This window comes from Salvelinus alpinus, chromosome 9, assembly GCF_045679555.1.
Source record: "Salvelinus alpinus chromosome 9, SLU_Salpinus.1, whole genome shotgun sequence".
NCBI lineage: Eukaryota > Metazoa > Chordata > Actinopteri > Salmoniformes > Salmonidae > Salvelinus > Salvelinus alpinus.
The window spans coordinates 1743781-1757236 of record NC_092094.1 but is presented as its reverse complement, the minus strand read 5'-3'; the positions used below and the strand labels follow the sequence as shown (position 1 = coordinate 1757236).

At 43.5% G+C, this 13456-nt stretch overlaps 1 protein-coding gene across 1 annotated transcript in view; it reads right to left on the bottom strand.

Moving 5' to 3' along the window:
- Window positions 1–10440: 10440 nt before the first annotated feature.
- Window positions 10441–13456, bottom strand: part of LOC139584140 (cholesterol side-chain cleavage enzyme, mitochondrial) — a 28439-nt gene continuing 25423 nt past the window's right edge. The window contains exon 9 of the mRNA XM_071415661.1: window positions 10441–13428. Coding sequence (XP_071271762.1) covers window positions 13306–13428 — 123 coding nt within the window. The 3' untranslated portion in view covers window positions 10441–13305. The remainder of the gene's footprint in view (window positions 13429–13456) is intronic.

The following is a 13456-nucleotide window of genomic DNA, read 5'->3' as shown; positions in this document are numbered from 1 at the left end:
CTAACTATTTATCCTGCATTCAGAACTAACCTGCTCCGGGGCAGGCTAACTCAGGGATAACTATTTATCCTGCATTCAGAACTAACCTGCTCCGGGGCAGGCTAACTAAGGGCTAACTCCACTATCCTGAATGAAGTGCCTGAGCCACAAGGACCAATAAAATCAGATGCCCTCCCACTCGCAAAGATTGAGTCATCATCCCCTTCATTTGAAGGAGACAACTGATTCAATATTTTATTAATCTAATGTTTTTTTGTGTGTAAATGTTTTTAAATTCTAAAATACCTATAACATTACACATTTAGTAAGGACAGCATTTACTTTCCAAACTGTATATTTTTTTGCTTGGGTTGTATTTAGAAATTAGCATAAGGCAAAGTGACAGCCGCAACCAACCATAGACATGTAATCCATAGATGGCGGTTCCCATTCAAGTCAAGACTGGCAGCCATTGCTAGTGTACCCATGAGTGTAGCCCTTTCCTGCAGTCTATGACCAGAAGCGCCCTCTTTGGCCTCATGGGTGGAATGTTATTCATATTTGTCGTCATCTGAGCGCAACTTATGTTTATTGTTGAACGCCGAAAGCTGAACAATGAACGAGAGACCTCGGTTTATTGTTTTTGTAAAGCTGACAGTGTTTTTATATACTATATAATTATATTTTGAATCCTGCGGCTCTGTTGGGCTAAATGAGTTAGTTGCTGTGAGCGCTGCTATCTGTCCCGGGATCCCTCCAGATTCCACATAGGGGGAGAGACACGGAAGCCCAGCTAGCCTAGCTGGCTCGGCGATCTCAAATGGAACCAAAATCATATTTTATTGGTCACATACACATGGTTAGCAGATGTTAATGCGAGTGTAGCGAAATGCTTGTGCTTCTAGTTTCAACAGTGCAGTAATATCTAACAAGTAATCTAACAATTCCACAACAACTACCTAAGACACACAAATGTAAAGGGAGGAATAAGAATATGCAGATATAAATATATGGATGATCGATGGCCGAGCGGCATAGGCAAGGTGCAGTAGATGGTATAAAATGGAGGTCACTTTTGGAAATGGAGGTCGCTATTGAACGTTTCCAGCGTTGCAGGAGCTGTGTTTACTTTGCTTTGTTCCGGGACAAGACTTTCAATGTAGCAACTGCTGGCTTGTGGAGGACTACAGGAGCAAAGTAGCTACTCTTAGCAAGCAAGTAGCAAACCTACATAAGCTACTGGGGAACCCACTCCCGCCTACTTTTTATTTTACTTCCACTCCAGTAGCCGGACGCCGCTCTGGTCTGGTGGAAGTGTCGCTGCTGTGTCGGCTCTCCTCAGCCGACTGGTCGGTGCTCAGCTGTCTGTTTGAACTACTGGCACCCATGCATTCCCCACAAGAGGTCTCTTCACAGAACAGACTATGGAAGGTGCATGGTACTAAAAAGAGCCAACACGGAAATCTATTCCACATCAAGTAACTCAAGCAAGCAGTAAAATTAGATTTAGAAAACAGATTAAATGACACCTAACCGAACAGCGGGGACTGGGAAGCAACACAAACATAGGCACAGACACATGCATACACACACACACGAAAACATACGCACTATACACACACGTGCACATGGACTTAGTACTGTATATACAGTTGAAGTCGGAAGTTTACATACACCTTAGCCAAATACATTTAAACTCAGTGTTTCACAATTCCTGACATTTAATCCTAGTACAAATTCCCTCTCTTAGGTCAGTTAGGATCACCACTTTATTTTAAGAATGTGAAATGTCGGAATAATAGTAGAGAGAATGATTTATTTCAGCTTCTATTTCTTTCATCACATTCCCAGTGGGTCAGAAGATTACATACACTCAATTAGTATTTGGTAGCATTACCTTGAAATTGTTTAACTTAGGTCAAACATTTTGGATAGCCTTCCACAAGCTTCCCACAGTAAGTTGGGTGAATTTTGGCCCATTCCTCCTGACAGAGCTGGTGTAACTGAGTCAGGTTTGTAGGCCTCCTTGCTCGCACATGGTTTTTTAGGTCTGCCCACAAATGTTCTATAGGATTGAGGTCAGGGCTTTGTGATGGCCACTCCAATACCTTGACTTTGTTGTCCTTAAGCCATTTGCCACAACTTTGGAAGTATGCTTGGGGTCATTGTCCATTTGGAAGACCCATTTGTGACCAAGCTTTAACTTCCTGACTGATGTCTTGAGATGTTGCTTCAATATATCCACAGAATTTTCCTGCCTCATGATGCCATCTATTTTGTGAAGTGCACCAGTCCCTCCTGCAGCAAAGCACCCCCACAACATGATGCTGCCACCCCCGTGCTTCACGGTTGGGATGGTGTTCTTCGGCTTGCAAGCCTCCTCCTTTTTCCTCCAAACATAACGATGGTCATCATGACCATACAGTTCTATTTTTGTTTCATCAGACCAGAGGACATTTCTCCAAAAAATAATATTTTTGTCCCCGTGTGCAGTTGCAAACTGTAGTCTGGCTTTTTTTATGGCAGTTTTGGAGCAGTGGCTTCTTCCTTGCTGAGCGGCATTTCAGGTTATGTCGATATAGGACTCGTTTTACTGTGGATATAGATACTTTTGTACCTGTTTTCTCCAGCATCTTCACAAGGGAGGTGTTTAGTCTTAGAGTCCGTAGCTTAGTGATGAGCTTCGTGGGCACGATGGTGTTGAACGCTGAGCTGTAGTCAATGAACACACATAGGTGTTATTTTTGTCCAGGTGAGAAAGGGCGGTGTGGAATGCGAGTGCGATTGCATCATCTGTGGATCTGTTGGGGCGGTATGTGAATTGGAGTAGGTCTAGGGTGTCCGGGAGGATGCTGTGATGTGAGCTATGACCAGCCTTTCAAAGCACTTCATCGCTACCGAGTGTGGATATAGATACTTTGTACCTGTTTCCTCCAGCATCTTCACAAGGTCCTTTGCTGTTGTTCTGGGATTGATTTGCACTTTCGCACCAAAGTACGTTCATCTCTAGGAGACAGAACGTGTCTCCTTCCTGAGCGGTATGATGGCTGCGTGGTCCGACGGTGTTTATATGTGTGTACTATTGTTTGTACAGATCAACGTGGTACCTTCAGGCGTTTGGAAACTGCTCCCAAGGATGAACCAGACTTGTGGAGATCTACACATTTTGTGGAGGTCTTGGCTGATTTCTTTAGATTTTCCCATGATGTCAAGCAAAGAGGCACTGAGTTTGAAGGTAGGCCTTGAAATACATCCACAGGTACACCTCCAATTGACTCAAATTATGTCAATTAGCCTATCAGAAGCTTCTAAAGCCATGACATCATTTTCTGGAATTTTCCAGAAAGGCTCAGTAAACTTCTGACCCACTGGAATTGTGATACAGTGAATTATAAGTGAAAAAATCTGTCTGTAAACAATTGTTGGAAACATTACTTGTGTCATGCACAAAGTAGATGTCCTAACCGACTTGCCAAAACTATAGTTTGTTAACAAGAAATTTGTGGAGTGGTTGAAAAACAAGTTTTCATGACTCCAACCTAAGTGGATGTAAACTTCAGACTTCAACTGTATATAGGACCGTTGTCTGGGAGTCTCAGACTACCAGAAGGGCCCAACATTGGCTGCTATTTGTATATAAAGCAGTTCTTCAGAGACTCCCTTTTTACCTCACCTCCCTTATTGAGTTATTGGATCCCTAGCTTCATGAAATGACCTACTTTGAGGCTTGACTCTCTGGTCTCGAAGGGTCAGTACAGGACTTTGATGAGGAATGGAGAACTGCACTTGTTCTGATTAATGTGTCATTTTTTATCTGTCACTTTTCAATTTGATTTGTTGAAATGTGTAATTGTATAGTGTTGTATTGAGGCGGATTATGTTGATTTATTGTTCCTTGTAAATGAAACCCTGGGTTAAATAAAGGTTTGATAAAAAACACACACACTCGGCCTTGGACCTGATAAGGGACGGTCAGCCACTGCGCTTATCATCTGAAGGACAGTCTGTAACCTTGACTAAAGGACGACTGACTGGACGGACACATAGACGCCCGTTTGAGGCCATCTAAACGCAAACACCAGATGTGTTTCCTTCTTAATGAGAAGGGTCTGCGTCCCAAATGACACCGTACTTCCTGTTGTGCCATTTGGGACGCAGAGAGTCCGTCAGTGGGCTTAGATAATAGACATTTATTCAGCATTATTGTAATGTGTTTCTCAGTCTTGAAATGTGTTGAAATCTCACAGAGTTTATGAAGCATTTACTTTAGATCAAACATCAGCTTTGTAGATGTCATGTGGCTCTGATCTGGCCATGACAGGGACTCAGCAGAAACTTGTTTTTAATGTTAAAATGACATAGTTCTGGATGTTGTGCTGAAGTACAGTGTGTGTGTGTTGACAGTTTGTGTTGTGTATCTCCAGCTCCTATGAAGTTTAAACTGGCCAGTCATTTGCTCCAGGGGCAGCATACTACTATGGCTGACCCTGTAAAACAACACCTATCATACTACTATGGCTGACCCTGTAAAACAACACCTATCATACTACTATGGCTGACCCTGTAAAACAACACCTATCATACTACTATGGCTGACCCTGTTAAACAACACCTATCATACTACTATGGCTGACCCTGTTAAACAACACCTATCATACTACTATGGCTGACCCTGTAAAACAACACCTATCATACTACTATGGCTGACCCTGTTAAACAACACCTATCATACTACTATGGCTGACCCTGTAAAACAACACCTATCATACTACTATGACTGACCCTGTTAAACAACACCTAATACTACTATGGCTGACCCTGTAAAACAACACATTTTACTGCACCTATCCGGTGTGTGACAAAACATTTATATTTTTATTTTGCATGTGTATGACTGTTTGTAGGTTGTCTGTCTGTCTGTCTGTCTGTCTGTCTGTCTGTCTGTCTGTCTGTCTGTCTGTCTGTCTGTCTGTCTGTCTGTCTGTCTGTCTGTCTGTCTGTCTGTCTGTCTGTCTGTCTGTCTGTCTGTCTGTCTGTCTGTCTGTCTGTCTGTCTGTCTGTCTGTCTGTCTGGTCTGGTCTGGTCTGTCGGGTCTGTCTGTCTGTCCTTCAGGAGTCTAACTCCCTATTGGACTGTAGCCGACGAAGGCACCTGGAGCCCATGAAGAAGTGACCTTGACCTCACGCTTTCACCAACACCATCCCGACAGACCTTATACCCAGCCTTTTAAACTCCTTTAATCCCCCAATATCCTTTATAACAGTTATTTAAATAATACAAGCACCAGAGGTATCTTCTGTTGTTCTAATTGTATTGTTGTGGAACGTGGAGAACAGATATTTAGTATTCAGTTGGTGTTCGTGTGGAACGTGGAGAACAGATATTTAGTATTCAGTTGTTCATGTGGAACGTGGATAACAGATATTTAGTATTCAGTTGTTGTTCATGTGGAACGTGGATAACAGATATTTAGTATTCAGTTGTTCATGTGGAACGTGGATAACAGATATTTAGTATTCAGTTGGTGTTCATGTGGAACGTGGATAACAGATATTTAGTAATCAATTGTTCTAAATGGCGACAACTAGCTTCTTGCTCTTAGGAAACTGCACAGTATTTATATTTTTTTATGTATTATTTCTTACATTGCATAATTTGTTTTGTGTTATTACATACAGCTGGAAAGAACTATAGGATATCAGAGCGGTCGGTAACTCACCAGCACTACCAGCATTACCAGCATTACCAGCATTACCAGCATTACCAGCATTACCAGCATTACCAGCACTACCAGCATTACCAGCATTACCAGCATTACCAGCATTACAACCAGGAATATGACTTTCCCGAAGCAGATCCTTTGTTCGCACCCCCCTCCCCACCAGGGCAATTGAACTGATTCCAGAAGCCGACCCAAAACAACGCCGGCGGCGGAGAGGGACTCGGAATGGCGCCCACCACCCACCGCTTCCGATTATATTACTCGCTAATGTTCAGTCTCTCGTTAATAAAGTTGACAAGCTCAGGGAGAGGGTCTCTTTCCAGAGAGACATCAGGGATTGTAACATACTCTGTTTCACAGAAACATGACAGGAATAAATATCTCTCCGGGAAGAAGAAGGGCGGGGGTGTGTTGCATGATTACGACTCATGGTTTAATTGTGATAAGGTACAGGAACTCAAGTCCTTTTGTTCACCCAACCTAGAATAACTCACAATCAAATACCGACCGTATTACCTCCCAAGATGATCATTTTCCTCAGTTGTAGTCACGGGCGTGTATATCCCCCCTCAAGCCAATACCACGACGGCCCTCAAAGAACTACACTGGACTTTATGCAAACTGGAAACCACATATCCTGAGGCTGCATTTATTGTAGCTGAGGATTTTAACAAAGCACGTTTGAGGACTAGGCTGACGAAGTTCTATCAACACATTGACTGTAGTACTCGCGCTGCTAAAACACTCGACCACTGTTACTCCAACTTCCAGGATACCTACAAGGCCCTCCCCCGCCCTCCATTCGGCAAATCTGACCACGACTCCATTTTGCTCCTCCCTTCCTATAGCCAGAACCTCAAACAGGTAGTACCCATTCTAAGACTATTCAACGCTGGTCTGACCAATCGGAATCAAAGCTTCAAGATTAATTTGATCACGCGGACTGGGATATGTTCCGGGTAGCCTCAGAGAATAATATGGACGAATACACTGATACGGTGACTGAGTTTATCAGGAAGTGTGTAGGAGATGTTGTACCCACTGTGACTATTAAAAACCTACCCTAACCAGAAACCGTGGATAGATGGCAGCATTAGCCAAATCTGAAAGCGCGAACCACCGCATTTAACCATGGCAAGGTGACTGGGAATATGGCAGAATACAAACAGAGTAGTTATTCCCTCCGCAAGGCAATCAAACAGGCAAAACATCAGTATAGACAAAGTGGAGTCACAATTCAGTGGCTCAGACACGAGACGTATGTGGCAGGGTCTACAGACAATCACAGACTAGAAAAGGTAAATCAGCCACGTAGGGGATACCGACATCTTGCTTCCGGACAAGCTAAACACCTTCTTTGCCCACTTTGAGGATAACACAGAGCATGCGCAGACCAGCTGGCTGGAGTGTTTACGGACATATTCAATCTCTCCATATCCCAGTCTGTTGTCCCCACATGCTTCAAGATGACCATCATTGTTCCTGTACACAAGAAAGCAAATGTATCTGAACTAAATTACTATCGCCCCGTAGCACTCACTTCTGTTGTCATGAAGTGCTTTGAGAGACTAGTCAAGGATCATATCACCTATCACCCATTTCAATTTGCCAGGAAAATAACCTCTCACTCAACGTCAACAAAACAGCCGCAGGGTTCTCCAAAGGGTGGTGAGGTCTGCCCAACGCATCAACAGGGGCAACCTACCTGCCCCCCAGGACACCTACAGCACCCAATGTCACAGGAAGGCCAAAAAGATCATCAAGGACAACAACCACCCGAGCCACTGCCTGTTCACACCGCTATCATCCAGAAGGCGAGGTCAGTACAGGTGCATCAAAGCAGGGACCGAGAGACTGAAAAACAGATTCTATCTCAAGGCCATCAGACTTTTAAATAGCCATCACTAGCACATAGAGGCTGCTGCCTATGTAGATAGACTTGAAATCACTGGCCACTGTTAGGATTCGTTCCTTACGTCCGTCTTTGTCAATCATTGGTTCATTGGTGAAATTAGCATTATGACAATATCTGTAATTAAATCATTCAAAAACCTTTATCAATGCAATTGCAGACAGAAGTTGACAAACAGGAACATAGCACACATGTTTCTGAGTAAGTTTCTGCATCAAACAAAAGGTCTCAAGTTGTTTTATTAAACCGAAGTCCCACCTTAGTGATGTCACTAACTAATCATTACCTTTTTACTCCTGAGACCAAACCCCTATATAAACAATGGCTTTTTGTGTTATCTTAAACTTAGCAGTAAACGTCCACTCCCCAAAGCGGATTTCCTGTGGAATGTTTGACTAGACTTATCTCCTCCACTCCCCTGCAGAGCTCCTTCTTCACAGTCACACATTACTCAGAGGGGCCTCTTCATAATGAAATAGAGAGAGAACTAAAAACAAATTGTGGAATACTAAACCTCTACAATGAATTTGTATTGTTAATCTGTAGCCTATGACCCTATAAATGTAAGGAGGGAGGGGTCTTATAACCCCTCCCCTTCTATTAATATAACATAAGCATAATCAATTATTCTAATACACCAAACATTTGGTACAGCCCCAATCATGACCCCTAGGTAAATCCTGACACCACCTTAATAAATGGAACACTAGTCACTTTAAAAATGTTTACATATCTTGCATTACTCATCTCATATGTATATGCTGTACTCTATACTATTCTACGCTATGCCGCTCTGACATTGCTCGTCCATATATTTATCTATTCTTAATTCCACTCCTTTACTTAGATGTGTGTGTATTGGGTATATGTTGTGTAATTTGTTAGATATTACTTGTTAGATATTACTGCACTGTCGGAACTAGAAGCACAAGCATTTCTCTACACTCGCAATTCTTATTTACAATGACGGCCTACCCTGGACAAACCCGGACGACGCTGGGCCAATTGTGCACCGCCCTATGGGACTCCCAATCACGGCCGGATGTGATACAGCCTGGATTCAAACCAATGACTGTAGTGATGCCTCTTGCACTGAGACACAGTGCCATAGACCGATGCGCCACTCGTGAGCATCTGCTAAACACGTGCATGTGACCAATATAATCTGATTTTATTTGATGTAAAACGTAGGCTAACAGATATTTAGTAATCAGTTGTTGATGTGGAATGTAAGATAACAGACATTTAGTACAGGGCCTTCAGAAAGTATTCACACCTCTTGACTTTTTCCACCATTTCTGTGATGGCTGGTTTACAGTTGGTCTATCGACATGTCTGTAGAGTCGTCTCAGTGACATCATGAACATTCTATTGTCGTCTGTAGAGTCGTCTCAGTGACATCATGAACATTCTATTGTCGTCTGTAGAGTCGTCTCAGTGACATCATGAACATTCTATTGTCGTCTGTAGAGTCGTCTCAGTGACATCATGAACATTCTATTGTCGTCTGTAGAGTCGTCTCAGTGACATCATGAACATTCTATTGTCGTCTGTAGAGTCGTCTCAGTGACATCATGAACATTCTATTGTCGTCTGTAGAGTCGTCTCAGTGACATCATGAACATTCTATTGTCGTCTGTAGAGTCGTCTCAGTGACATCGTGAACATTCTATTGTCGTCTGTAGAGTCGTCTCAGTGACATCATGAACATTCTATTGTCGTCTGTAGAGTCGTCTCAGTGACATCATGAACATTCTATTGTCGTCTGTAGAGTCGTCTCAGTGACATCATGAACATTCTATTGTCGTCTGTAGAGTCGTCTCAGTGACATCATGAACATTCTATTGTCGTCTGTAGAGTCGTCTCAGTGACATCGTGAACATTCTATTGTCGTCTGTAGAGTCGTCTCAGTGACATCGTGAACATTCTATTGTCGTCTGTAGAGTCGTCTCAGTGACATCGTGAACATTCTATTGTCGTCTGTAGAGTCGTCTCAGTGACATCATGAACTTTCTATTGTCGTCTGTAGAGTCGTCTGAGTGACATCGTGAACATTCTATTGTCGTCTGTAGAGTCGTCTCAGTGACATCATGAACTTTCTATTGTCGTCTGTAGAGTCGTCTGAGTGACATCGTGAACTTTCTATTGTCGTCTGTAGAGTCGTCTCAGTGACATCATGAACTTTCTATTGTCGTCTGTAGAGTCGTCTGAGTGACATCGTGAACATTCTATTGTCGTCTGTAGAGTCGTCTCAGTGACATCGTGAACATTATATTGTCGTCTGTAGAGTCGTCTCAGTAACATCGTGAACTTTCTATTGTCGTCTGTAGAGTCGTCTCAGTGACATCGTGAACATTATATTGTCGTCTGTAGAGTCGTCTCAGTAACATCGTGAACATTCTATTGTCGTCCGATGTCAAACTAGCCGTTTTCATTATAAAAAAGATATTATAAAACAACAACCTCTGCGTGACATCAGCAGCCCGGTGGTCCAAACAGCATTTTCTCAGTTTTAACACCAATAAACCTATCAGTTTAAAATTGTATTTAGTAAATGTCAACCTAGCATGCCAGGCAACTAAAAGCAACTTTTCTAAACAGTTTTGGTTTGTTGCTACCTTGCTAGCGAGCCATTTCAAATAATGGGTATATCTGATAAAGTCTTAACTTTAATGAATAAAAAGTAGCTAAAAGGAAAATAAGCCCACAACATAATTAGAGGTAATGATGGTGAGTTTACAGGAAATAGCTTACAGTTGTGTAACAAAATAAAAGTCAGTCATTCTGAAAAAAAATGTACTCTTGTCACAGATTTGGTCAAGTTGCAGATACATTAACTTTTTTCATGAGTTTAATGACCAGACATGAAATGGATGTGAGAGTGAGGATTCAGTGGGGAAATGAGATGGAACTGGATGAAGCCAAGGGTTGCAGATGAAGGATACGGAGGAGGTTCACTCTGCTTGGTAGTTATGCTGTGGTAGTTATGCTCCTGTGGTGAAAGCAATCCCCCCCAGAAGACCCTTGAAAAAACCTAAGTAAAAGAAAGGTGGAGGAGGGGAGGAGGAAGGTGCAACGGCTGATAGGATGGAGTGGGAAGGGAAAGCAGGGAGGCTGCTTGGGTGAGAAGGTGGGACAAGCAGCCTTGACGGATTAAGTTTGTTGTGGCAGGGAGACCTGAAAAGAGACTGTCCAGTATGAGGCAGGTAGAGTGGCCTCCTGTCTTCTCAGAGGTACGCCAAGGCAGCTGAAGGTGGAGAGGCCCAGGGCGGGAATGGGATGAAGGGATGCCAATAGTGAGGAAATTGGCGAGGAGATGGACAACATAAGGAAGCCTGTTGACATTCAGCTAGACCCAACAGAGGTGTTGAATATTCCAGGGCTCCTCTTACAGCAGGCAGACAGAAGTAGTACCGTCCCTCCCAACAGACTCTGAAGAGATGCCAGGTGTCAGGATGGAGGAGCAGCACCTGGAAAGCGGAGATGATGTCGGCTTTGGCAAGCCAAGTTACATGGCCAGCAAGTTTAATGACAGTGATGGCATGGTTGACTGTGGCATACTGCAAGGGGAAGACAAGATTGGGGATGAGGCTGTTGACGCTGGAGACTGAAGATTCGTGGGGGGGGGAGAGATCGATTATACGATTCTTGACATAATACTTTTGAGTAGCAATTCCTAGGGGACTGATGTGGTAGGTGGAGAATGGCAGGGAGGAGAAGGGACAAATCATAAACCTCTGCTTCACCTCTTTGGCGGAGGGAGGAGACAACTTCTGGCTCTCGTCAAGTGCAGAAGTGAGGAGTGCAAGGACTATAGATGAGATGGAGAAAACCCAATTCAGGCCGTCAAGCAAATCGGACAAAGGAGGGGTCAGGGTGAAGGTCCAAGTCCACAGCCACGGCGGTGACATTGTTGGGGGGGCAAGGATTGCCAGCAGTCATTGATCAGCAGAAGAGTGGGTTTGAGGGCAGTAGATGCGGGCGGCAGGACATAGCGCAATGGAAGGCCCTTGGCAGGGGCGGAGCCATGGCATCCAATATGTTTATGGGCTGTTACTGGGCAGAAGCTCTGTGTTCACCACCCCGACCCCCCAAACCGGGAGCCCACGTACAGGTGGAACATCTCAGCCTTGTCGTCATTACGATGAACAGGATCCCTTTTCCCAGTGCTTCTTCTGTAGGTTGGAGATGGTCCAACAAGACTAGAGGCCTGGTTTTACATGCCTAGACATGCCGAGACAACAGACCTCAGCCATCTGGTTAGAGTTGGGGTTTCCCTGATAATGGAGAAGAGAGTGTCTGGAATTTGGTCTGAAAACATCTCAGAATCCAAGGCTGTGAAATCAATCTCCATTGTACATGAAGTAAGTAAGCTAACTTAAAGTATCACTTTTGATAAATCAAACGCAGTGTCTTGCATGTAACGCAAAACAGAGAGGAGGAATGACTGTTTGGTCAGGTTACGTAGGGTGGTAGTGGTGATTAAATAAGTATTGAGGTATTGCTCGCCTGAGGTAGAGTACCTCATGATAATCTGTAGACCACACTATCTACCAAGAGAGTTCTCATATATATTATTCGTAGCCGTCTTTTTACCACCCCAGAATGAAGTTGGCACCAAGACCACTCTCAACCAACTCCATAAGGCCATAAGCAAAGAAGAAAATGCTCACTCAGAAGCGGCGCTCCTAGTGGCCGGTGACTTTAACTTCACTAGGGTTGGGGGCAGCATTCGGAATTTTGGATGGAAAGCGTGCCCAAATTAAACTGCCTGCTACTCAGGCCCAGAAGATAGGATATGCATATAATTAGTAGATGTGGATAGAAAACACTCTAAAGTTTCAAAAACTGTTACAATTATGTCTGTGAGTATAACAGAACTGATATGGCAGGCGAAACCCCGAGGACAAACCATCCCCCCCCAAACAAATCAGCCTACCACTATTTTCAATGGCTCTCACTTTTATTCTAAGACCAAGTCCTCCCAGATTGCAGTTCCTAGGGCTTCCACTAGATGTCAACAGTCTTTAGAAAGAGTTTCAGGCTGGTTTTTGGAAAAATGAGCCAGAAATTGTAGTTTTTCCAGGAGGCTCCCATTTTGGCTGTAGTGTTTCCAAGCGTGTGGAAGAGAGCGCGTTCTTTGGTATTTTTCTCTCTTTGATATTTTTCTCTTTTGTATGCAATTTGATGGAGGGAAACTGGGTGGATTATTGACTGAAGCGCGCCAGCTAAACTGAGTTTTTATGGATATAAAGAAGGACATTATCGAACAAAAGGACCATTTGTGATGTAACTGGGACATTTTGGAGTGACAACAGAAGAAGATCATCAAAGGTAAGGCATTTTTTATATCGCTATTTCTGACTTTCGTGTCGAAATATGGTTGAAATATGTTTTTTATGTGTTTGTATGTGGGGCGCTGTCCTCAGATAATCGCATGGTGTGCTTTCGCCGTAAAGCCTTTTTGAAATCTGACACAGCGGCTGGATTAAAGTTAAGCTTTATTTTGATGTATTACACTTGTGATTTTATGAAAGTCACCGGCTGCTGTGTAGAGACTTCATGATGTCATCAGCTGCTGTGTAGAGGCTTCATGATGTCACCAGCTGCTGTGTAGAGGCTTCATGATGTCACCAGCTGCTGTGTAGAGGCTTCATGATATCACTGGCTGCTGTGTAGAGGCTTCATGATATCACTGGCTGCTCTTTAGAGGCTTCAGGGTCAGAAGAATGGGTTTCTCTGGCAACAAGATCAACTCAAAGGTACTGTGCACCTCCACCTGACGCTGTTTATCTACTCTGAAGTTCTCCAGCATCTGCAGTGACAGAGAAACAGGTACACTG